Raw genomic sequence first — 27,488 nt, 5'->3', positions numbered from 1 at the left:
TGGGCAGCTTTCCATGTGGAATTCTGGGACCCAGGTTCCTTTCATCTCCTGGCAGGCAAAAGAAAAAAGAAAATGGAGGATCAGGCATGACTGGTTTAAATAAGATAAGTCTGCAAGTGACACACACCACTTCCACCTACAGAACCCAGTCAATACCATATCCTATTTTAAGGGAATTGGAAAATGTCATCTGGCTGTGTGCCCAGTAAAGAAAAGAAAATGGTCTAAGGAGTATTTAGTTTCTACCATAGTTAGTAATGGGAATTCAATTTAAAATCATTAATGTTTTCCAAACTAAGCTTAAGACGCTAAGGATTATTTAATGCATGTTCAATGTGTGTTCAAATGAACTCAAATAGGATAAAACCAATGTTTATTAAATATTAATGTGCAATTTATCTTATTAGTGATTTTTTCTCATTAACTAACTTGCAAGAAAAATAATAAAACTAATAGTTTCTTTTAACTTTATTTTGTACATTTAATAATTGAAAATATAAACAATTAAAAACAAAAGAAAACAGTTGAATAAAAACATCCATTTCTCAACTAAATGTACTGGATACATATAAATTTTTTTTTTAAAGATTTATTTATTTATTTAATCCCTCCCCTGCCCCCCCACCATGGTTGTCTGTTCTCTGTGTCTATTTGCTGTGTCTTGTTTCTTTGTCCGCTTCTGTTGTCGTCAGCGGCACGGGAAGTGTGGGCGGCGCCATTCCTGGGCAGGCTGCACTTTCTTTCGCGCTGGGCGGCTCTCCTTATGGGGCGCACTCCTTGCACATGGGGCTCCCCTACACGGGGGACACCCCTGTGTGGCACGGCACTCCTTGTGCCCATTAGCACTGCGCATGGGACAGCTCCACACGGGTGAAGGAGGCCCGGGGTTTGAACTGCGGACCTCCCATGTGGTAGATGGGCGCCCTAACCACTGGGCCAAGTCCATTTCCCTAAATTTTTTTGAATTATACATTATGTTACACAATATATTTGATTCATAGTAATGCAATCATACAGTATTTGTCCTTTTGTGTCTGGCTTGTTTCACTCACCATAATGTCCTCCAGGTTCATCCATGTTTTCATATGCTTTATAACTTCATTTCTTCTCACAGTTGCATAATAGTCCCTCGTGTAAATACACCACAGTTTGTTTATCCATTCATCTGTTGATAGACACCTGGGTTGTTTCCATCTTTCAGCAGTCGTAAATAACGCCACTATTAACATCAGTGTACAGATGTCTATTCATGTCACCGCTCTATGTTCTTCTGGATATATACCCAGTAGCATTATTGCCAGGTCACATGGCATATCTATATTCAACTTTTTTAGGAACTGCCAAATATTCCTCCACAGTGGTTGTATCATTCTGCATTCCCAACAGTGAGTAAGTGTTCCAATTTTCCACATCCTTTCAACACTTGTAGTCCTCTGTCTTCTTAATAGTGGCCATTCTGATATATATGAAATGATATCTCATTGTAAAACCTAATGGCTTTTAAATAGTCTACTGTATACAATTTCCACGAATTTGGAACATCATTCCAAAATTTACTACATTTAACAAAAGAGGTAGATATCTTAGGTATTGCCTCCAGGATTTCGTGTCTCTGTTCCTGCCTCAGGGCCACGGAGTATGGGTGCTGAGAAAGGATCTGTACTATGGGATTCCCTACAAATTCATGCTCACCTCACTTGCGCTGTTGCTGTTGTTTGTCAACCACCACCCACCCCACCCAGTCACCTTTGGGCCATATTTTAGGACCTTCCCCACAGTGGTTGCCCCAGTCTTCTCATAATTCCTCATTCCCTTGACATGCTTTATTTTCAAAATAAATACATCTCTTCACTCTTCTTGTTTAACTGTAATTTCTTATTCAATTATCAGGTCTCTGCTTTCCGTGTTTGAACAAATCTTTAATGTTCACAGCTGTATCTCCAGGGCCATCTTTATCACCTACCCCACTTTTAACCTCAGATTATCTCTGTCTAAATATATACTACCGTCACATGATCAACACATCATGGGAGAAGAGCTTTTTTTTTCTTTAAATGATTCATCTCTTTACCACGATGTCCCATCCCGATATCTTTGAGCCTTCCTCTTCAATCATCTTTTCCTTTTCCAGCATCTTTAACTCTCTCTTGCCAGTGTTTTTTTTTTTTTTCCTTTGTTAGCATTCAAGATATGAACAACGTTTGCCCAGTCTGCCTCTCAAACTCCTAGTTCCTTCTTTACTTTCACAGACAAAATTACATTATTGCCTCTGGTGACTCATGGCCACTACATGCCATCTTCTTCAATCTGATAATTACCCTACTCCATGCTGTTAAAGGTCAGCAGGAAATTTCTAATTGTCAAATTGAATGATCTTTTCTCAGTCTTCATTTTCCTTGATGGTTTTGCAATAGCTGAACTTTTACTGTGGCAGAGACTTTTGGTTGCCCACAAAATATCCCATTCCCCAGTTATTCCTTATCAACACAACTCCATTTTACTCCAGGTGGTAATGTGTCTGACTAAAGGAGACTATTTCCCAGCCTTTCATGCAGTAGACATGACCTAAGAAACGTAAGCTGAAGAGTTTGTATTCACTAGAGTTATGCCAGCTACTGTAATTGATAAATTCTACATTCTCATAAGCTTAGCATAATATACTTCCATACATTTAATTTGACTTAGTGACACTGTTGAAATACAAAGTTCACTGAGAAAGCTATGAATCAGCTATGTTGCTTAGTTTCAGAAACGGAGTGAAACAGGTCTTACTGACTTCTATGCACATATCTTGATTTAGGGACATTATTGAAATACAAGTTTCACTTGAAAGCTGTGAATCGGCTATGTTACTATTTTATGTTTTTGCTCACATAAAGTCCAAAATGTGTGCTCCTGGTCAATAGGAAGCCTATAACATGGACATTCTGGGACTCAGGCTCCTTCCATATTTTGCTTCATCTTCTTGTAGGGCTCCAGAGTTCTCAGCACTCAAGTAGAGGATGGGGAAGAGAGAGTTATGGAAAACAACCTGTGGGAGGCTAGCACTCAGCTCTTTGACAACATCTAAATGTAAGGGAGGCAGAAAAATGTAGTTTCTGTGACTTTCCAAGAGGAGGAAATGAATTTGGTGGACAGCTAGCCAGGCTCATGCTTCATGGCTAAGGTTATTTTGGCCCAGCCAGATGACTCGAACAGGCCATGGTCATTGCGTCCTGCATTCTAGGGCTGAAAATCTCACTTGAGTCAAAGATTGGTGTTTCTTCTTCACCCTTCACTCTAATGAGTTTATTATGCTTCACATTTTCTCTCTCCATATTATTGTTGTTGTAACCCATGAGTTAATTTGTACACCAGTCACAATTAGCCATTCCCAATCAGCTTGGAAAAGTGAATTTTGAGAAATAAATACTGAGATAACGGAATAGATAAGACATAACATGAATTTGTGTTTAAAAATTTCCAGAGGCAAACTGCAAACTTTGAGTGATGTTGGTTGTTGTCACAATAAGGCAATGTAGGTTTGTGTTTTTTGCCAAATACAAAAAAGTACAAATTGGGTTTATAAGATTTATGCAGATCACAATGTCCTCTCCAGCATTCTTTCACCACATTTACTGCCTTAGATGAAGTGTAATGTCTACTTTTAACCCACTGATTCTAGATGTCATGCCTAAAGATCATGCTTTGTTCAGCTCAGATTGCCTTCTAACAGGAGGATTAAATTATTTGTATTTAAATCCAAGTTCACAGAAATATCTGAACCAGATAATTTCTCTTCCTCTCTCTCCAATGGTGTTAACAGTAACAACAATAATTCATTCTTTTTTTATTTTAAAGATTTATTTATGTATTTATTTCTCCACCCCAAGTTGTCTGTTCTCTGTGTCTATTTGCTGCATCTTCTTTCTTTGTCCACTTCTGTTGTCAGCGGCATGGGAATCTGTGTTTCTTTTTGCTATGTCATCTTGCTGTGTCAGCTCTCCATGTGTGTGGTGCCATTCCTGGGCAGGCTGCACTTTCTTTTGCACTGAGCGGCTCTCCTTATGGTGCGCACTCCTTGCACGTGGGGCTCCCCTACGCGGGGGACACCCCTGTGTGGCACGGCACTCCTTGTGCCCATTAGCACTGCGCATGGGATAGCTCCACACGGGTGAAGGAGGCCCGGGGTTTGAACCGCGGACCTCCCATGTGGTAGACGGACGCCCTAACCACTGGGTCAAGTCCGCCGCCCAATAATTCATTTTTAAAGATGAGAGTTTCCAAATCCTCCAATTGTTTGTCCTCAAAGCTTTTGTGCTAAGAAACAGTGCGTTAGTTTAAATGATTTACCTTTCATATAAATTAACGTAAGCTGGTGTCACAGATATAGAGAAAAAAATCAATGTCAAAAGTCAATTTTAATTATTTTCTTCAAGTCTTCCTCCAGAGTCACATCCAGGTATATGAAAAAATCTTGAGACCCAGACTTACATTTGCATGTAATATAATTTGTATTTATTTAACCCAGGCTTTCTGCTTGGTTGTAGGACACAGAAGAAAGTATTAGCTTCTCAGAAAAAGAGACCAATATTGTTTAAGCCTAAAGGACCAGGACAAATAGTAGAAGGTATTACGGTTATTTATTTATTTAGTAAACATTTAATGAGGGCCCACTGTGCACCTATCAGTGTGTGCTGGTACATAAGGGTACAAAGTTGAGTAAGACATAGCCTCTGCCCTGAACAAGCTCACAGTCCAACATGCAAATAAACACCACAGTATTATATAGCAAATGCTGTATAAGGCAAGTATTGGGCATTTGAGGTGGCCCAAGAGAGTGGGTAATGTAGTTTGGGAATGAGGGTAAGGAGTTTTTGGGAAGAATCTGAAGAAAACTGTTATGTGATCTGAGAGGTGAAATAAAAATCAAATACTATGCTGAGGAAAGCAAGACTTAAAACAGTATGAATTTTTAAAAAAATGGTGTAATGTTCATGCCAATGGTATTAACATTTAGTTATAATAACTCATTCTTAATGTTGGAGGCTTCCAACCCCTATAATTGTTTGTGCTTCATTGTTAAGCATTGGCCTAACCTTCCTGAGGTCACCGTAAAGGTATTCAGAGAGACTCCTTTAAACTTAGGGTACATATAGGTGGGAACTTAAGGGCATGCTGACTAAGGGTCTCAACCGAGATGCCCTTGTTTAGTTTCCTAGGCTGCTCAAGCAAATACCCTGAAATGGGTCAGGTTAAACAGTGAAAATTATTCACTCATGGTTTGATGCTGGGAGAAAGTCCAAACAAAGGCATCATCAAGGTAATATTTTCTTCCCCAAAACTGGAGTTTTGGGGCTGACTGGTGATTCTTGATCTTTGACTCCTTTGTCACATCATAAGGCACATGGAGGCCTCTCCTGGCCTCTCTGTGTTCTTCCAGGTTCCAGTGAATTTCAGCTTCTTGCTTCCATGGCTCTCTCTCACTGTGAATTTTATTCCATTTATAAAGAATTCCAGTAATGGGAATTAAGACCCAGCATGATTGGGCTGGGCCCCACCATAACTGAAGTAACCGCATCAAAGGGTCCTACTTACAATGGGTTCACACCCACAGGAATGGATTGGGTTTAAGAACATGTTTTTCTGGGATCCATAGAGCTTCAAACCACCATACCCCCAGTAGAATCTGTGATGAGCCATCCAGATCCCTTTCAGGACTGAAGGACATATTCCCCCTGCTGTTGGAGGACTGCCATAAGATAACCCTCAGTTAGCCCTCCCCAGGCATTACCTTGGCTCAAGAGAATTGCAGTACCCAAGGCCACTGGCCTTCCCAAAGCAGTCTGCACCCAATGCTTGGTCCACCCTAGGGCATAAATGCCCAGCCCCTTTCCACAAATTCAGGGCCACTTTGAGGTACCCTTTCAGCTTCTGAGCTTTCAGTAGGGTTATTTGCAATCTTTCTTGAAACTGTTTCACACCCCAGCATTTCCTTCTGCCCAGTCTTGCTTCTTTCCCTTCCCTTTCATAGGAGTTAATCCCCAAAGGATACCCTAATAAATATCCTATACTCTCATCTCCACCTCAGAATCTGCTTCCCAGGGAACCCAACTTGCTACACCCACCAACAACCAGTAAAAGAACCACAAGCAAACTGTTAGAAAATCTCAGTAATCACTGAACATTCACAACCTCTAATAGAGTGAATAAATAGTTTACTTCATAATTTATTTAGTCCCAAAAACCATCACCAAAAGACATTTTAAAAAATTAATTCCTATCTTTAGGGTTTAAGCTATAGCCAAGTTAAAACTGAAAGTATGTTCTCTTCAAGTCTTGGACATATAGAGATCCTAATCCTGATTTACATGTGGCCCATGTCTCAGAATCTCGGGAGGATTTGGCAGGAAAAGGCATCAAACAGGAATTTCTTGCTAGACATAATGTTGGGGAACTTTTATGAAATTACCTGCAGATTTTTGCAAACAGATGCTGAAATAACATTTGTGCAGACATGGCCACAAGACATTATGCAACCAGCTGAAAGACAGGGAGCTTGCATGCCACCTGACCCTGGCTGGAGCTCTAACGCCCCACTACTGAGCAGGTTCAGAAAATTGGTTTCACCTTGCTTTCTCATCCTCTCCTCTTCTCCACTTTTCTCTTTCTCCAAAGAAGAGGCCTGAGGAATCCAAAAAAACTACATGCCATTCTAGACTCATCACTTACTAGTTATGTGGACTTGGACAAGTTATTAACCTGAGTCTTGTTCACTTTATCTGGAAAACAGGAGAAAAATTCTGTTGGTAGGACTAAAAACCATAATTAACATCATTTAGAGAGCCATGCAGAGCATGTCATAGACACCAACCTCCAGTGGCTCTCACCTAAGTTGCACAATAGGGCACTTCAAAAAATACTGATGCCTGGGGGCACATCTAGAAAGTCTGATTTCATTGATGTGAGGTGCTGAAACATCACACGAATTTTGAAAGCTTTCCATGTGATTCAAAAATGCAGCCAAGTTTGACAGTTTTTGATTTAAGTCTCATAACTTCTCTATGAATTAGGAACAATGATCTCCCCCAGTTTTACAGATGAGGAAATTGAGGTTTAGAAAGGTCAGAAGATTGCTCAAGGGTCCAGAGCTGGCAAGGGGCAAAGCTAAGATTTGAATTCACACAGATGACCCCCAAATCATGCCATCACTACTCTATGAAGTATCTAGTTCAGGCACTAGCTCACAAAGGGGCTCCAAAATTGGTAACTAATTTTGTTCTGCTTTTAAACATCCCCCTCTCCATTCTTTGCACTTCACAAACCCCAACCCAAAGTGTTACTTGGAGTTCCGTATGAATGAGGAAAGGATAAGATTTAGAAGCACAGTCAATAGTGATCCCAGGAAAAAACTTTCTCTTCCCCTTCCTAAAGTCTGGGCCAAGAGCATACACTGTTTTTCTCTTTAAAATCTTTAAAATAACTGTTACAGGTATACCATATTTAAAATATTGAAACCCAAGGAGAAAATATTTACTCTCCTTCTCAGGTTTAAGTCAGTTTTCCTTTGTCAACTTCAAAGCCTTGTCTTTGTGCATATATAGTTTTTACATTTACAGTAATCATAATATAATTTTATAGTCAAAATCATCTGTTCACATTGGCCCATATGTATGTTCCCAGAAGATGTCTTACAACACAATTAACCAGGATGCTTCAGTTCTTCAGATAATGGAGATAATTTTACCTTGTAATTGGGGCCTACAATATTTTCATTAAAAGTTTACCTCTTAGAAAAAAATAAAGAAGCTTAGCTTCATTTTTCTGAAAGCTGACATTAATGTTTATAAGCATATAAAACTCACGTGACAAGTTATTCACTTTCCCTTATTTGCTATATCCTCAGTGCCCACATATCTCACCCTCTCACCCTGAAACACCCTGGCACAAAGTAAAAGCTCAAAAAATACTGGATGCATGAACAAATTATCCTTCTTTTTGCAGAACAGTGAAGTTATAAAATAAGATTATTTTGGAGCAGGAATAGGAGACTCCAAAGTTTAGCCTGAGAACAAGGCGGGGCAGACAAGAGCAAAGCAGCCAGGAAAGGCAGCCGGAAAACCCATGGTAAAGGCCAGCTACATTGGCCAGAAGGAAACATGTGGTTTCCTGAATTGTACCCGTTCAAGACTATCAAACTTTGAAACATGACATATGTAAACCATGGCAGGCACCCACACCACAGCTGGCCCATCAGTCACACTTTGGGGTTATTTTTAATGAGTTGTTTACATTCTTGGCTTCCTTTGACCCTGTGTACTACTTCTGGAAAGGGTATGGAGGGGAGGCAGCTGGAGCAGAAAAATAACGGTGCAAAGAACTGGCATGGGTATTCTTCTGGAGTACACCCCTGTGCAGAGGAGGGCTTCTTAAGCTAGAATCTGTTGGGCCTTCTCTTGGCACCGTGGGGGGGTGGGGGGGGAGACTTCAGGAAACTGAATACCCTGTAATGATGTACAGTGAGCATTTGTGTGTGTGTGTGTGTGTGCATGTGTGCATCTGAGGAGGAGACCTCAACTTTCATCAAAGTCTCATGTCTTTTGGTATTAGAGTCTGTTCTTTCCATTTCATCAATGAAGGCAGGGCTCTTCTAAGCCCATCATTATTAATTACGGCTAAAGGTTGGGGTGAGTGGTGGGGATGAGAGAAAGGAGGCTAGTTAGACAAGGGAACTAACCCTATTGAAGGACTTCATAGAAAGGGGAGTGTGAAAGCCCTAAACCAAATCTACTCTTTCCTGGTTTCACAATTCCTGCTAAAAACTGCAGTTAAACACCAGCAACCTGCCTGCCATCACCTGAGAATCAGGACCACATTGTACCAGCACTCATTATGTGCCCGCATTTTACATGGTTATGTCTATGCCTGAAAGAGCCAAGCAGGTCCAGCAGATGCTATTGCCCGAAAGGATAAGTAAGTCCCTGAGAGTCACATGGGCAGTGAGTAGCAGAAGCAGGTGAGCCCAGGTCTATGTGATGACAAATGTCACTGCCCGAAGTCATTCTCCTCCCACAGTATCTACACTGCTGCTATGATTCCTGGTAGCCAGGCCAACCTTGGTCCTCACTGGAACCATTTCCCTGAAATGTGGCCAACCTCTTGGGGTGGAGGAGCCCTGGAGGAAGACAGATGGACTCTAAATAGAAAATCAGGTCCAACTCTGCCACTTGGTAGCTCTCATCACATTGGACAGACTGCTTAGCCTTCCAAGGCCTCAGTTTTCTCATTTGTGCAATGGAAAGAATTGTTCATGCCGCACTTTGCCTGGCTCTAGAAGGGGAATAGGAGCTAAGGCTTAAGAGCTATGCAAATGTTAGTTACCTTAACCCTTCCTTAAAACACTAATCCAACAAAACTAAATGGTAGCCTCTTCTCGGCCTCCTCCTCTGTGCTCATCTTCAGAGTCCCACCACCACCTCCTCCCCTCGCCCGCCTTCTCCCTTGTGGATATTGCTTAATTTCTCCTCCATTTCAGTAGTGCTCAGGAAGGACTGCATTTCGGTCCTTGAACACTGGCTACTTTCCTTCGCTTCTTCCCACTCTGGGCAGGCGGTGCCTCCCTTGGGTCCCTGCGGGTCAGGGCCAAGCCCTCATCTCCGCTGTTCCTCGTTCTGCATTGCCAGCACGGTGCGCGCCCGGCCCAGCGTCCCGCCCCTCCCGAAGGGGTGTGACCAGAGAGTTTAAATAGGAGGCGCCCGCGGTGGGGGACACCCGCCGGCCCGCGGAGCTTCCTCTGCGGCGCAGCCTGTTGGCCCCAGCCGCGCGCAGACGGCGGGGGCGCTCCTCCGCACCCGGGCTTCGGGGCCCTACCCGTCCCTTAACCTCCCTGCCCGCCTGCCGCGCCCGCCCGCCATGAGCCCGCAGCTCTACCCCTGCCACAACATCACTTGGGTGGAGAAGGGCAACTCGGCGACGATGGGCGGGGTGCTCTTCAGCGCGGGCCTCCTGGGCAACCTGCTGGCCCTCGGGCTGCTGGCGCGCTCGGGGCTCGGTTCGTGCCCGCCGCGTCCGCAGCGCTCGCCGCCTTCGGTCTTCTACGTGCTGGTGTGCGGCCTGACAGTCACCGACTTACTGGGCAAGTGCCTGGTGAGCTCCGTGGTGCTGGCCGCCTACGCGCAGAACCGGAGCCTGCGCGGGCTGGTGCCCACGTCGGGCAGCAGCTCGCTGTGCCAAGCCTTCGCCTTCTTCATGTCCTTCTTCGGGCTCGCCTCGACGCTGCAGCTCTTAGCCATGGCGTTGGAGTGCTGGCTGTCGCTGGAGCACCCCTTCTTCTATCGACGGCACATCACTCTGCGCCGGGGCGCGCTGGTGGCGCCCTCCGTGGGCGTCTTCTGCCTGGCTTTCTGCGCGCTGCCCTTCGCGGGCTTCGGGCAGTTCGTGCAGTACTGCCCCGGCACCTGGTGCTTCATCCGGATGGTCCACCGGGAGGGCTCGCCCTCGGTGCTGGGCTACTCGGTGCTGTACGCCAGCCTCATGGCGCTTCTGGTCCTGGCCACCGTGCTGTGCAACCTGAGCGCCATGCGCAACCTCTACGCCATGCACCGGCGGCTGCGGTGGCTCCCGCGCTCCGGCACCAGGGACCCTCCGGAGCCGGGCGCTCGCGAGAGGGACGCGTCCGCACAACCTCTAGAGGAAAGAGATCATCTCCTGCTGCTGGCCCTCATGACCGTGCTCTTCACCATGTGCTCCCTACCGTTAATTGTGAGTCTTTGGGGGTGACTGGGTCGTGGGTCCACGCATGCTGTGCGGCAAGGGTGGAGCGCATGGCATGCAGCAAGTAGCTGCCCCTGGGCCAAGAGGTTTGTTGCGGAGCCCCCTAGGTCGGGCTCCCTGTTTGTCGAAAAAAGGGAAAGTCAGAGTCTGAGAGTGTCCCCTTAGCGCAGCAAAACCCTCTGCGGTTGCCAGAAACCCCTCCTCTCTGCTTCCCTCCAGCTAGATATCTGGGTCATTTCGCACCTCAAAGGCAATACGGGTCCTCTACTTCTTCTCCTTGGCTGGGTAATGTTTTCTTTCTTTAATCATTAGACCTGCCCATGATTTTTAATGGTATCAGAAATGGCGAAGGGCCTCTGGGGGTTCTCCGGCGTGTTGGCGTGGAAAAAAGTATATGCGAAGGTAGAATCTTGCCAGTTATTTGCTGAGGTGAGTGACTAAAAGCCTAATTTTAGTTTTGAAAGAACTTGTGCATAAACTTTAAGGCGCGGTCGCTGCTGTTTCTGGCTGCCTTCACAGGCAGAGATGTAAGTATCATTTTGATAAACTGCCTTGACAGGTTTTACTTCTGTCTTGGCCAGTGAGTGTAGAGCAGCGGGTAGGGGTGCGAACGATGATGGTGGAGTGGAAGTTGAATTACCTCCTCCTTTTGAAGGTGTTCCGAGCTGGGGTACCCGCCAAGACACCTGGGAATGGCTGAGACTTGAGAAACCTTAAACAAGAAGCTCCTTCTCCTAATCCACCCCCATCCCTAGTGTTGAGCAAGAATAATATTTACATAAATTAGATTGCCAGGTCAACGTCTTTGAAGTCCAAAAACTTCTGTGAATAGGAAAGTGTAGCAATATGGATGCTGCTTTCAGTGGTGGATGAAGGTGAAATATAATGTGATTTTCTCTTAAATGGATGCCTTAGTGCATGGGCAGAGAGGTTTCTGTAGCATGACCAGGTAGATTAGAATCTGAACTCCAAAAATACAAAGATGATGGATAGATAGATGAAGATATAGACAGATAGCAGTGGCTATTAAACTTAGCATGATGAGAATTATCAGCAGGGCTTTAAAAAATACAGCTTGCTGGGCCCTATCTCCCAGAGTTTCTAAAGAATTTGCATTCTTACCAGGTCACCAGGTAGGATGTGAATAGCCCTTGGACCAAATCCTGCCTACCAGTTGTTTTTGTATAGCCCTGAAGTTAAGTGGTTTTTTGTTTTGTTTTAAGTTGATGAATTCTGCAAACTAGTTGGTGACTGGGAATGGGAACTTTGAACCTGATTAAGCCAAATGCTATTTAAACAAACAAACAAACAAACAAAAACAAACAAAATCTGACTTTCTTTCTCATTAGTATTATAAAAAATTATACTCAACATTAATACATTTTGACTTCCATTGATTAAAAAAACCCCCTGCAGTATATGCTTTCTCTTGTGTTATAAAGATACTTACCAAATAGTCACAATTTTGTCCCTTGACTCAGACAGGCTAAAATATTTACTATTTCCAGAAAAGATTTGCCAATCCCTGCTCTACAGTATAAGCCTCACTTACCCAACCTGTGATAAAAAGCAGACAATAGCCAAATAATTCGTGGAAATTATGTCCCGAGTATGACTGTGTTAGTAAGAATAATGCAGAAAACAGCACTATACATTCCAAATTTGGGCAATTGGACATATCTCTAAGGGGATTTGAATAGTAGAGAAGTTGTGAGGACTGAAGGAAATGATGGAATTGAAAATAATTTTGTATAGACCTGTGAAGTTTCTAAATGTGTAATGCAGACAGCATTCTTCACATCTAGAAAGGGTAAAGGCTTCAGCATCAGACCTTGATGTGAATCAGGCATCACCACTTACTAGCTGTGATAGTAGCTCATTTACCCTTTCTGATGCCTGTTTCTTCATTTGTAAAATGAGGATCGCTGTAACTGTCCTTTAAGAAATAATATACATATAAAACAGCAAGCCAAGTACCCAGCCTTAATATTTAGTGTTGCCATTATTACTAACAATAACTTCTACTTATTATCATTACCTGGTAGATGCAGAAAACTCATCAAGAAATATGACCTGGAAAAATGGCATTATATTCTAAGGCAGTGATTCTCAAACTTTTTTTGGTTTAAGGATCCCTTTTTAATTTTAAACATTATTTAGGACTCAAAGAGCTTACTAATGTGTAATACATAAGTAAATAAATATATGTATGTAGAGAGAACTTAAAACTAATTTTTAAAAAATTGCTGCAAAAAAAGATAAATTGTATTTCTTGTGTTTCTGCATTGGTGCGAGGAAAACTTTGGGATTTCAAAATAATGATTCATTGAATGATAATAAAGTTAGACATTATGGCAGATAAACCTATTAAAGCATTTTAAGACCAAAGTAGAAGTATGAGAACAAACAGTCTCTGAATATGCTCATATTTATGCACTAAACCCAATAATCCAGGGAGGTCTGGAAAACAAAATACTATGCAAGCACATTTTCCATTATCCCTGACAGTGATATAATCACATAGCATGTAGCCTCTGAACAAAAAAGGCAAATAGCATCCTAGCGTTTTTATGAACATAGTTTTGACCTCGCAGACACACTGCTAGAACATAAGGAGCTCCTACACTTTAAGAGTCACTCTTCTAAAGAAGACAGGGACCCAGTGACTGTAAAATAAGGTTGTATTTAAACATTTTCTAAATGAAAAAAGAGCTTAAAAAACTTACCTATGGCATATATTGTATTTCATTAAACTCATTAAGCTGGTGAAAAGTTTGTTGGATAATGATTTTTTAAATTAGTAACTTGGCTATAATGCTGGATTAGAACGAGATAGTTAAATAGACTGAATATTCTTCAAAATTCGTATTTGATACAGTAGGAAGAAAGTATAGAGATTATGGAACTGAGCTTTAGAAGCTATTTGTGGTTCTCTAATGCATTTAATATATTTTCATCAAAATTAGTTTTGCCTTAGAAAGATGCAGTGTATTAATGTGGGATGGGAGATCAGGGATGGATAAGACGTAGTAATTGAGAAGTTGTAAGCCAGTAAAGATAAGCACAAGCTTGTTTAAGTGCATGTGTTAGAATCCATGGAGTCAGATAATTGGTGGAGGACATCTGCATGTATTGGGGTAACTCTTATGTGTATCTCATTTTGGTGGGTAGAAAGAATGGGTGGGATGCTTTTCTGATCAAACTGGCTGTTAGAGGCATATAAGGGAGTATAGGCAAAAGATGAGCACAGGACAAAGATTCTGGAGTAGATTTGCCTCCTTGACCCGTGTGGAGCTGGCCCACGCAGTGCTGATGCGCGCAAGGAGTGCTCTGCCACGCAGGGGTATCCCCCGCGTAGGGGAGCCCCACACGCAATGAGTGCACCCGTAAGGAGAGCCGCCTAGCGTGAAAGAAAGTGCAGCCTGCCTAAGAATGGTGCCACCCACACGGGAGAGCTGACACAACAAGATGACACAACAAAAAGAAACAGATTCCCAGTGCTGCTGACAAGGATAGAAGTGGTCACAGAAAAACACAGCAAATGGACACAGAGAGCAGACAACTGGGAGGGAGGGGGCGGGGTGGGGGAAAGAGAAATAAATAAATAAATCTTAAAAATTAAAAAAATTGAAAAAATAAAATAAAAGGCTGGAGCAGAGAATTGGGGTTCGGGGTGCATGGATTGGCCAGAAGAGGGCGTCAGTACCAAGAGAACTCTCAGCAGAGAAGTCTAGCTAAGGTAAATCGCAATTGGCAACAGTGACACTTCTTTATGGACTCCAAAATCCATAAGAGGGCGCCCTTCCCACACTGATTCTATTAGTGTAAATTGAGTTTTTAAAAAAATGCCAGTTGTAGAATATAATTCTAATACAAATCAAGTCATTTGAAAAGACAAATAACATAATATGCAATAGAACATAGATAAATACTGCATAATAATAAAAAACTTTTTTAAAAATTAAAGTAATCCTTCAGTTGCCAGATCCCAAATAATCAAGCATTCTCAAATTACATTTTGCTGTACCTCAACTGGGGAGAAATAAGCAAATGTAAAGACAACCTAAATAAACTGTTTACTTTGTAAACCAAATTAAGCATATAGCCTATTGTCATCCATTTATCCGTTCAGTATATGTCTGGTACCTATCACATCCAAGACACTAATCCATTGAGGGGTCAGAATAGGAGAAAAGCACCACGTCTTCCCATGTAAGCTATAATACTGGGGTGGGAAGCATGATTAGGGTCATAGGGATTTTAAAGGAGGAAAGGAGTTACTTCTAATTGATATAGTAATAACACTAGTTAACTATTGACTTGTTATATACTAAAATCTGTTTTCAAGTTTCTATTTACACCATCTCATTCAAACTTCACAACAATCCTGGAAGGCAGGTACATGTATCCTCATTGTATAAATAAGGAAACAACGTAACTGGCCTGAAGTCACACAGTTAGTGAGGAAATTCTGGTCCAGATAGTTGGTCTCTAAAGCTGATGCCTTAAAAAGGTTTCCTGAAAGGGGTAATATCTGAGATGGGCCTTCAAGGGAGATGGGATTGGGGAATGTAATCACTTTCTGCATCTGTGAAATGGGGATAATGATTAGTACCTTCTTCATAGGATTTTTGTGAGGATGAAATAAAAATGTTAAAGTGCTTAGAACAATCCCTGGGAAGAGTAAGCTCATTATATACATTAGCCATTATTATTACTGTTTGTATTATTAATGATGATAGGAAAGGTATTCAGATTCAGGGAATGACTGAATCTAAGACATTTTCCTAAGTGCACTAGATAGAAGTGACTGAGCCCACTGCGTGCTTGGTAGGAATGAGAGTGAGTAAAAAGATAAGGAAACAATTATGGGAAAATGCTTCTTCTCAAAGGCTTGTTCCTTGATTGCCCTGAATGGGTCTGGTCTCTGCACTTAACCATAGTTCCTCCTGCTAATGTTGATGATGCGTATTATCTGTCTCATTAGGGTCCATTTTGCCCATTATGATTTAGAATCTCAATAGGCACCAAGTAATGTAATGGCGTCAAGTAAAGGTGGCTGGCCTCCAGCGGAGGGGGAGGCAGTGGTAGTGGTGGTCTAGAGATCAGTGCTGGCTGAAATAGCAGGAAAAGCCATGGGGTAAAGCTGTTTGCAGCGTTCTGAGGACCTCAGGGAAGACAAAGACAATAGGAGTGGCTGGCATAGGTAAGTAGCCTTATTTTTTGCATGTGTTTTATTTTCTTTTCATAGTCTGAAAACAGGATGTCAGCCATGGAAAGAACAATCTAGTTTAGTAAAATAATTGACAATAATTTAGATTTTGTAAGTCTCCTCGTGTCTTTTCATTGGAGTGTATGTCGTCTCTTCATATTGATTGTAAGTTTCTGTTTCATTTGTGCCTCCATACATGTGACATTTCACAAATGTCATTTCTGAGCTTACTACTAAAAAAGGACAGGAAGCAGGCAGAAGAAAGAAAAAGGACTGAAAAAAAGTATGGGTTTAAGGATACTAGCTGTAAAGAGAATCTGAATTTATGGAAGTGTGGTGACCCTGTTTGTTAAAGATTCCATGGATCTGTTTGTGTTCCATTTTAGTTCTTTAGCTGCATAGCCTGGCAGGGACCTGCAGGGCTCACGATATATAGAAAATCTCAGGGACTTAATCAGACTGGGTTTCCCAGGTATACCTCAGATTCCACTCTGATCCTAGGTCTGTCCCTGTCATGTGAATGCAGTTGTTGTAACAAACTGAAAGATCAAAATCAAAAGTAAATTTAGCACTTAAAAGCAGATCTGGAAGAACTCTTAGTTTGGACGCTCAGTGCGATTTATTTGCTTGCTTGCTTGATCGCGTTCAAAGGTGGAGAATATAGTCTTTTTTTCTCTCTCTCTTTATTTCTTTTTAAATGCTACATTAAAAAAAATATGAGGTCCCCGTATACCCTCCATTCCCCTTACCCCACTCCTCCCACATCAACAACCTCTTTCGTCATTATGGGACATGGTCTTTAAAGTACACCATCCTGAGAGCAAAGGGCCTGTAGGCAGAGCTCTAACCAGGGGCTGGCTCGTGAACCAGGTCCCACAAGGGCGTTTAGTGGAGGACAAAGCTGAAGGTAGGAGGTGCTGGTCACAGGGCTGCAGTGACAGCAGCACGAGTTTCTTCACAGCACAGCACAGCACAGTCTTGGAGGCTGAGAGTCAGAGTGACCTGGTGTTAATTAGCCACAACCTGATGCTCACCAAAGAGCCAAAGAGGTGTCTGCTCCAGTCTTTTTTTTTTTTTCCCCCCACACAGTTTTAGTTGGCTAGCTTGCTGGAATGTGATATACCAGGAATGGGTTGGCTTTTAAAATGGGGATTTATTATTAACTTCCAAGCTTACAGTTCTGAGGCCATGAAAGTGTCCAAATCAAGGCATTATCAGGTGATGCTTTCTCCCTGAAGACCAGCGGGCTGTGGTTCTGGACTCCTCTGTCACATGGCAAGGATCATGGCAAGGCATATGGTGGCATCTGCTTTCATTTCCAGGTTTCCTTGCTTTCAGCTTCTGGTTTCAGTGGTTTTCTCCTCTTCATATGAATTTTGTTCTCTTATAAAGGACTAGAGTAAGAGGAATAAGACCAACCCTGGGCCACACCTTCTTGAAGTAACATATTCAAAGGTCCACCCTATAGTAGGTCCACACCCACAGGAATGGATTAATGTGACAGCTATGAACTGTCACATGCACCATACCATCCATCTACATTGTACAATCAATGACTCTCAAATATGACTGCAGAGTTTGCACCAGGTTTTGTGCTTTTGTTTTTTTTTTAATAGAAATTATGTAGATCAATTTTTGGGGATGTATTTCACAAGTGTAAGTTTGGAAGGACTATTTGACAAGTTTCAGCATAAATTCCAAACTCTGTAGATGTTGGAATTTACTCTTGGCCTTTTAATACAGGCAAAGTGTCATATTGCATCACAAATGATAGAGATACAGTAACAGTTTTAAGGGTATAATGTTAAAGAAATGAAATGTTTTCTTCTAACTGCCCTTTAGCTAATAAATAACATAATACAAACTATATTAATGGCTATCACAACCACCAATAAATCAATTTGCAGGATAAAAATCTGTAGGCCTACCAACTTAAAAGGCAGAAAATTAATAAAACTGTAAAAATCAGTGCTTTTATCCTTAGGTTAACAATCCCAGAGACCCAATTAAACTTCTTATTAACTAAATCAACCACAAGTTATATTAAATCAATATTTTTCTTCAAATGACTTCTATAGAAGCAAAATTTCTAATTAAATATTTTAATATGGATATGTTCCACCTATCATGTAAATTACTCTAATTTTAACAAGCCTAATTCACTGAGCTCATCATAATATTTATTTCAGTTCTTCCTTACATAGGCTCCTAGGCCAGTCTTCTCAAGTATTTGTTTCATCATAAAGTTCCTTTTATTTAAATAATTGTCAAATATTAATTATAATACAGCACTCAGAGTGGGTAATTAACAACTGAGAAATTATAAGGAAAACACCATTATTAGCTATAAATACAGCATTCCACAGAGCAAATTTAAAGAATGAGAACATAGGTGCCTATCCTTCTAAGGATACCAAACAGTCCAACTACATTTGAGTCAAAGAAAGAAAAAAAACAAGGAGGAGAGAGGGGCAAGGGACATAGGGTTGAAGCCTCTTATTCTAGCATTCCCAAAGTTGACCGTGGAAGAAAAAAGAGCCTACATTTTAAAAGTTTATATTAAGTATGTGAATTGTAATTTTCATAATAGTCAGAATGAAATATTCAGCATAAGATAAAAGATATGCCTAAGCCACATATCATATTTGCACAAAGCTACCAAATGTTATGGATACCAGGACCAAATGAAAAAGGTTTAAAATCTATGGCAGACGGAGTAAAGATTTGAGTTTGGTATTCTGTAAGTCCAAGATTGTAAACTATTCTTACTATACAAAAGCTCTAATGACATACAGAGATTTGTAGGAACTTTTGGCACATCTACTTTTTAAAGTGTGAAATTAATACAGACGTTTGTGCGAGGTTGTGCAAAACTATTGTATTTACAAAAAATGACCCAAAAGTGAATTCAACAGTTAATGCACATGTACTCTTCATTCACATCTTCAACAAAAAGTATTCTAACACTACAGACTGAAAGAACACTAGCTTCAAGAGTAGCTTTTAAGCACTAGAGTCACATAAGTTACACCACAATGGGCAAATATTGCCCAAGTAAAATTCTGTTAAAGCTGAAACAGGTTTAAGACGATTCACATTCAAGCACAGAGATACAAATCTTTCAAAGCCACATCTATTTGTTTGTGTTCAATATACATGACTTGTCTCCCAACTTGTGGCCTTAAACTTCTGTTTTACAAATTCCAAAAGAAAGCAGTACAATAGAGGTTATATTAAATAAGCATAACATACAAAACCATAATTAAGATGAAGTATGAAAAATCCAAAATATTAAAATTGTGAAACTGTTTTTATTGGAATCAGCACTATGCTCGGAGTTACGTTGTATATACAATGATTTTCAAGTAGGTTATTTTATGTTTTCCTAAGGTGTCATTTTCATCACCAACTGTTATTAATCAAAACTCTACACGCATGTATTCTCTTACAATTGCAGCACACACTACTGCTACCTGCAAAGCTGTCTGTCTCACATGACTCAGTGAATGAAAGAAAACAAAAAACTGAGAAGTAACATATTAGGGAGAAACATTGGGCGTTGGAAGATACATGAAGCTCAGCACTTTTAAGCAGCCAGCCAGCTAGCAGCAAGGGATGGTTTCCATTGAGGAAGGTTCTGTGGAGCGGGAATGAGGTCACCAGTGACCTCGCTCTTATCTGGGGCTACCGTAGGAGGTTGCTGGTTCTTCATTTTTGCGTTAGTCATGTTTTGAATCCCCAGAATCAAAATATTTTTGTCCTATCTGTAAAAGTTTTCTTAAGAAAGAGGAACCTCCAAGCTTTTGTCCCAGATGAGAATACTTTGCTCTTAATTTTGCTTCTTCTGATTTCCCAAGGCTAGCCGCGTTATCTTGCATTTCCTTCGGCTCCTCCACTGAGGCTGCCTCAGGGATTTGAACTAACAGGGCATTCTCTTTGCAGCTGAGATGCCGCTGCACCGGGTTTTTATAACAAGTCCCTACCTGCCTGGCATAGTGCCAGTCCAAATCATTTCTTCACACGAAGGTCTGGTTATCATTTATTACAAAAATGTGCTTTTTCTTTTTAAAATTCTAATTGGGGACAACATGTTTAGAATTTTTTTTTTTTGGAGATTCAACATCATTAATATAATTTCAATACAGCATCCAAAGGCTCCTCACTTTGACTTCAGCATCAGCTGAAATAGGCTTAACTTCTTATAAATATGTCAAAAATAAATATTCCAAGCCAAGCTGCCATGTTCTCATAGAAAAAAAAAAGTTTACTAGGTGAAATAAGTGAATTTGTTGCTGCTCTCACCCATTTCTGATTGTAATGGGATTATTTTCTTCAAAACAGATTCGTGCTTACCATGGGGCGTTTAAAGCCGTGGACCAGAAAAACGGAGACTCTGGAGAAACTGAAGACCTCCGAGCCTTGCGTTTTCTATCTGTTATTTCTATTGTGGACCCCTGGATTTTCATCATTTTCAGGACATCAATATTTCGGATATTTTTTCACAAGATTTTCATAAAACCTCTTATATACAGAAATTCACAAAGCAGTTCCTGTAGAACTAACATGGAATCCAGTCTGTGACAGTATTTTACTCTCTGGTAAGCTGCCAAAGAAGCATGACAAATATTCTTACTATTTAAACCCTCAAAAGTAAGCTCCCATAACAGAAACATCCAAATGCATTTTTAAAAAGCGTTTGATCTACCTTAAAAATGTGTTGTTACTCAGTATTCAAAAACCAGTTTAGTGTGTGTTTTCATTCTGTGCTATTAACGGTAACTTAAATTTTATATCATGTAAATGTTAAAAGTCTTAAAGTAAGGATATTCATTGTTTTAATGTTTGCACTTTATGTCCCTAATTTTTTTAGAGACATTTTGAGAACTAGGGGTCTTTATTTAAATATAGTGGAAACATCACTGTCTACAATTATGTAATGGGTAGTCTTAGAAACCCTAACAATGTTTTACCCTACTCATGTCTACTGAACCCTGATATCATTTGTTTCTTATCATAATTGCCCCCGTTTAATTACTTTCTTTGCCTGTGTATCTTTGTATAATCTGAGTTATAATGTCCCTCAGAAAAGCAAGTTGGGAAATATAGACAGGTCAGGAGCTTGGAGGGTGTGAAGTTCATGTGTCAACTTGGCCATGTTATGGTGCCCAGTTGTTTGGTCAAATAAGCACTGGTCTGTTCTGTGAGGATAGTCCATGGATTTAAATCATCAATAAGTGGTTGCGTTTATGGCTGATTATATCCGTAATCAACTATGGAGATTGCCTTCAACAATGAGAGACATCATATCCAATCAGTTGAAAAATGATGATTTCAGCAGTCAGAAGAGAATTGCCATCTCTACTTCAGCCAGTCAGCTTCTCCTGGGAAATTCATCGAAAACCTTCATTTGAGTTCCCAGCTTGCAGCATGCCCTATGGAATTTAAACTTGCCCATCCCCACAGCCATGTGAGCAAATTTGTATTCTAAAATATCTCACAAAAGGTGAGGGGCAAAGTGTGACCTATCAGGAGGGTCACACTTGAACTGCATGATTTTCCCAATTTAGGTAGATAGTAATAAGGGAATTGTGGGTGAGAATGGATATTATGGGTTTGGGATAATGGTGCAATGAACATGTAGTTGGATTAGGCTGAATTTATTGATATGCGCCCACTAAGCAGAGATTCTGGATTCAGAGTCAAAGCTTGAGGGTTTAGAAGGGGCTCTAACAGTTTGTTTGAGTAGTTGGCTGAAGCATGGACCAAAAGGTTGTCTACAGTGCCTGAAGTTAAATGCCAGAATTGTCCCGGTAAATGTAGATGAGGGGATCAAAATGCTTAGAGAGATTGGAATGTTATATTGGATTTATCATGTAAGACTGCTCACCCACCCCAGGAATGTCCTCACTAGAACTGTGAGGAATAAATTTATGAGACTAACTCCATCATCCTTGAAGTGCTCTGTGGTTGCTCTTCTCTGTTAGTCAGATACCACTGCAGGAACTACTGTCACTGAGCACGGATGCTTAAGCACAATCATCAGACCCTGGGTTGGCAGAAGCCAAGTTGGCATCAGACCCTGGGTTGGCAGCACTTACTCAACAAAGACAAAGTAGGTGTGGCTACTATAATGGACAGCAGGCTCAAGGCAGTAATCAAAATAGCCTGATACCCAGAGCCCTATGGTGTGGGCTAGTAGATCATGGGGTGCTTAGAAGTAAAATAGATAGGCAGCCTACTCAATTCTTATTTGATCTGTTTAAGCGTAAGAGTTTTAGATCAAGAGAACTTAAATTACAATAACAGAGTCATGGCCCCTTAATCAAGTCCCTGGCTTGAGATAGTTTACAGACCCAGAGCCCCTTGAATAAAAGGAAGTCCTCCCAGTCTTGCCTAAGAGACCTACAGCCTTTAACCAGAGTAACTATGCCCTGGGGGAAAGGAAATAAGCAGATGTTTTGGGGATTAGTAGACACCAACTTGGAAGGGACATTAATTCCAGGAGACCCAAAACTTCAATACCATCTACCAGAACAGGGGCTTATGGAGGTCAGGTGATCAATGGAGTTTTAGCTTAGGTCCATCACACAGTGAGTTCAGTGGGTCCTCGGACCCATTCTGTGGTTATTTCCCCAGTACCAGAATGCATAGTTGGAATAGACATTCTCAGCAACTGGCTGAATCCCCACATTGGATCCCTAACTTATGGAGTAAGGGCTATTACGGTAGGAAAGGCTAAGTGGAAGCCACTAGAACTACCTCTACATAGCAAAATATAAGTCACTGAATTCCTGGAGAGATTACAGAGATTATTGCCTCCATCAAGGACTTGAAGGATGCAGGGATGGTGATTCTACCACATTCCCATTATTTGGCCTATGCAGAAAATAGATGGACCTTGCAGTAGATTATCATAAGCTTAAACAGGTGGAGACCTTCAATTGCAGCTGCTGTCCCAGATATGGTATCATTGCTTGAGCAAATCAACACATCGCCTGGTACCTGGTATGCAGTTATTGATCTAGTAAATGCTTTTTATTTCTCAATTGCTATTACTAAGGACCACCAAAAACCATTTGCTTTCAACTAGCAAGGCCAGCAATACACGTTCACTGTCCTACCTCAGGGATTTATTAACTCTTCAGCCTTATGTCATAATCTAGTCCACGGGACCTTGATTGTTCCTCCCTCCCACAAGACATCACAGTGGTCCATTATATTGATGATTATCATGTTGATTGGATCTAGTGAGCAAGAAGTTGCAACTATTCTAGACTTATTAATAAAGCGTTTGCATGTCAGAGAGTGGGAGATAAATCCAACAAAAATTCAGGGACTTTCCACCTAGTGAAATTTCTTAGTGTCCAGTGGTGTGTGGTATGTTGAGAATCTCTTCTAAGGTAAAGGATAGTCTGTTGCATCTGGCCCTTCCTACAACCAAAAAAAAAAAAAAAGAGGCATAATGCCTAGTTGACCTTTTGTATTTTGGAAACAACATATTCCTCCTTTGTGTATGCTACTCCTTCCCACCTACTAAATGATTTGAAAAGCTGCTAGTTTTGAGTGGGGACTAGAACAAGGGAAGGCTCTGCAACAGGTCCAGTCTGCTGTGCAAACTGCTTTGCCACTTGAACCAGCAAATCCATTGATACTGAAGTATCAATGGCAAATAGAGATGCTGTTTGGAGCCTTTGGTAGGCCTTTACATAAAATGGAAGTGGAATATACGAAACAGGGCTTGAGCAGGCCCTGAAGGCTTTAGAAAGGTACATAAGGAAGTGACCCAAATGCCAATCTTCTCCACTCCTGACACATTACCTTCTCTTTCCCAGCCCACAGCTATAGCTTAGTGGGGAGTTCCTTACAATAAGTTCTATGAAGAAGAGAAAATTGGGCTTTGTTTACAGATGGTTCTGCACATTAAACAAGTACCACCTCAAAGAGGATAGCTATAGCACTATAGCCCCTTTCTGGAACATCCCTGAAGGAGAGAGGACAGAAGGGAAATCCTCCCAGTGAGCAGAACTTACTGCAGTACACCTGATTGTTCGTTTTGCTTGGAAGGAAAAATGGCCAGAGGTGTGTTTATACACTTATTGGGCTGTTGCCAGTGCTTTGGCTGAATGGTCAAGGACTTGGAAGGAACACGATTAGAAAATTGGTGACAAAGAGATCTGGGGAAGAGATATGTGGCTAGAACTTTCTGAGTGGGCAAAAAAACATGAGGATATTTGTGTCCCATATGAAAGTTCACCAGAGGTTGACTTCAGCAGAAGATTTTCATAATCAATTAGATGGGATGACCCATTCATTGGATATCAGTTATCCCCTTTCCACATCCACTCCTTTCATTGCCCAATGGGTTCATGAACAAAGTGTCCATTGTAGTAGAGATGTAGGTTATGCACGGGCCCAGCAACATGGACTTCCACTCACCAAGGCTGACTTGGCTATCACCACTGCTGAGTGTGCAGTCTGGGAGCAGCAAAGACCAACAATCAATCCCCAATATGATTCCTCAAGGTGATCATCCTACTACCTGTTGGCAGTAGATTACATTGGACATCTTCCATCATGGAAGGGGAAGCCTTCTGGTCTAACTGGAATAGACATATACTCTGGATATGGGTTTGCCTTCCCTGCATGCAGTGCTTCTGCCAAAACTACCATCCATGAACTTACAGAATATCTTATCCACCATCAAAGTATTCTGCACAGTGCTGCTTCTGATCAAGGAAACCACTTAACAGCAAATGAAACAAAAGTGTGAAAATAGGTACACACTCATGGAATCCACAGGTGTTACTATGTTTCCCATCACCCTGAATCAGTTGGATCGATAGAATGGTGGAATGGCATTTGAAAGACTCAATTATGGCACCAGCTGAGTGGCAGTACTTTGAAGGGCTGGGTCATTGTTCTCCAGGAGACTGTAAATGCTCTAAATAAGCATCTGTTCTATAGTGCTGTTTCTCCCATAGCCAGCATTCACAAGTCCAGAAATCAAGGGGTAGAAAAGGGAGTGGCACAATTCACTATTACTCCTAGTGATCCACTAGGAAAATTTTTGCTTCCTATCCTTGAAACTTTAAGCTCTGCTTGTCTACAGGTCTTAGTTCCAAGGGGAGGAGTGCTTCCACCAGGAGACACAACGTTTCCATTGAACTGAAAGTTAGGACAGCCACCCAGTCAATTTGGGCTCCTCATGTCTCTGAATCAAAAGCCAAAGAAGGCAATTACTATACTGGCTGGGGTGACTGATCCTGCCTACCAAAGGGAAATAGAACTGCACTACACAATGGAAGTAAAGAAGAGTTTGCCTGGAATACAGGAGATCCCCTAGAGCATCTCTTGGTACTACCATTACCTATGATTAAAGTCGATGGAAAACTGCAACCACCCATAGCAGACACTTCAGGAATGAAGGTTTGGGTCACCTCACAGGGCAAAGAACCAAGACCAGGTGAGGTGCTTGCTGAGGGTAAAGGGAATGTGGAATGGGTAGTGGCAGAAGATAGTTATAAATACAGCTATGACTACAACACCATTACAGAAAGGAAGACCGTAATGGCTATGAATGTTTCTTCCTTGTTTTATTATGAGTATGTGTGTGTGTGTATATATATGTATGTATCAAATATCTTTTTTGATACATATAGGACAGTTGAGTATTGTTAGGTGAAAATATGACTGTTAACTGTTTTTATTTAGAAATTACATATGGTTTAAGGAGATGTGAATGGATGCCAAGTTGACAAGGGGTGGACTGTGATTATTAAGTTCATGTGACAACCTGGCCAGGTTATGGTGTCCATTTGGTTGGTCAAGCAAGCACTGGCCTGATTATTACTGTGAGGATATTCCATGTATTTAAATCATCACTAAATTGATTGCATCTGTGGCTGATTACATCTACAATCAATTTAGGAGATTGACTCGACTGTGAGAGAAGTCTCATCAAATCAGTTGAAGGCTTTAAAAGGAGAAGTGATCATTTCAACATTTCAGCAACAAGAAGGGAGAATTTCCATCTCCATTTCAGTCAGCCAGCTTCTCCTGGGGAATTTATGAAAAACCTTCATTGGAGTTCCTAGCTTGGTCTGCCCTATGGAATTTGGATTTACCTTTCCCCACAGTCACATGAGCCAATTCCTATTTTTAAAAAAACTCATGTCACTCATATCTGTTCTGTTTCCCTAGAGAACCTTGACTAATAAAGAGGGGCTTTCTCCAGCCATCATCTGGCTCATGTGGAAAGGCTAAATGATTTAAAAATGCAAGGCAGGAGTGGCTGTAGACCACAATCCAGGGACAAAAAACAAAAAAGAATTTTTATCGCTTGACCAGTTTCTTATGTAGTGAGGCAGGGGTTTCAATAAGAGTCACTATGTTTTGGTGGTGGGCTACAAAATGTTTTCTTTTTTTAAGCATTTTTTAAATTGTATTTTTTTGAAGATGCATAGATCACCAAAAAAATGTTACATTAAAAGATATAAGAGGTTCCCACATACCCCACTCCTCACCCCACCCCCACTCCACCCACATCAGCAACCTCTTTCGTCATTGTGGCACATTCATTGCATTTGGTGAATAGATTGTGGAGCACTGCTGCACTGCCTAGACTGTAGTCTACACTCTCCCCCAGTACCTTCAGAGGGTTATGGCAGGATATAGATCCTGTTGTTTTCATTTTTGGAAATTTCTTTTTTATAGGTTTATCACGTTTATGGGTTTGGGGGAGAGAGGTTTATGCTTCTTTGAAAAGCAGTGATGTATGATTTAACAGAGAGCCATGTTTACTACATGAAGCAGCAAAGCATTTGGTGCAATGAGAAGCCCACCCAGGGCTCCGTCATACTTAGTGAGGGTGGTGGTGACAACCTTAGCATCTACCTATCAGCAACCCTATTCTGCTCTTTGTGAAGACAGGCTATGTCTAAGAAGGAGCACAACTGAGCACTTTAAATGTACATTTAAACGTTTACAAAGGTTAGCAACACTATGACCTAGAGGGAAGCATGGAAAAAATGAGCTGCAAGCTAAGCTGAACAGACAACTAAACCCAGATGGCAGGCAAGAGCTTTTACTTTTGATAAAAGAACAGATGGGGGCGTTTGAGGGTTTCCTGCATCTCAGAGGCCCTTTGTAGCCCAACACACTCAAAGTCTGAAATGGAGAGCTGGCTACATTTGAATAGTCCCCAGATATCAGGTTCAAGACCCCCATCCAGAAATCCCTCCCAATGACAAAATTATTTACATTATTTCCAGCTTAGCAGCAACCCCATTTTTTTCATCTTTGGTTTTTCCAGTATTTCGGAGATGGTATTAACCTGGATATGTATGTATGTTTTTTAAATTTTGAAGAGCAAAACTGTGAAGAATTCTATGGATTATTTGAGAGTATGGCTGATGAAAAAACTGAAGTTGTTTTCAATTTGATTTTAAATTGTATGTTTAATATATAAGTGAATATACTTTGGAAGCATGTTATAATAATCACCAAGATAATTTGAAAAGGCTCC

At 41.2% G+C, this 27,488-nt stretch overlaps 1 protein-coding gene across 1 annotated transcript; it reads left to right on the top strand.

The window, feature by feature from the left end:
• Positions 1–9,765: 9,765 nt before the first annotated feature.
• Positions 9,766–27,482, top strand: PTGDR (prostaglandin D2 receptor). The gene is made up of 2 exons (XM_004454080.3): positions 9,766–10,740; positions 20,306–27,482. The coding sequence occupies exons 1-2, from the start codon at positions 9,892–9,894 to the stop codon at positions 20,543–20,545; spliced, it is 1,089 nt and encodes a 362-aa protein (XP_004454137.1). The 5' UTR covers positions 9,766–9,891; the 3' UTR covers positions 20,546–27,482.
• The last annotated feature ends 6 nt before the right edge of the window (positions 27,483–27,488 follow it).

Source organism: Dasypus novemcinctus, chromosome 3 (genome assembly GCF_030445035.2).
Source record: "Dasypus novemcinctus isolate mDasNov1 chromosome 3, mDasNov1.1.hap2, whole genome shotgun sequence".
Taxonomy (NCBI): domain Eukaryota; kingdom Metazoa; phylum Chordata; class Mammalia; order Cingulata; family Dasypodidae; genus Dasypus; species Dasypus novemcinctus.
This window is presented reverse-complemented; position numbering and strand designations above follow the sequence as displayed.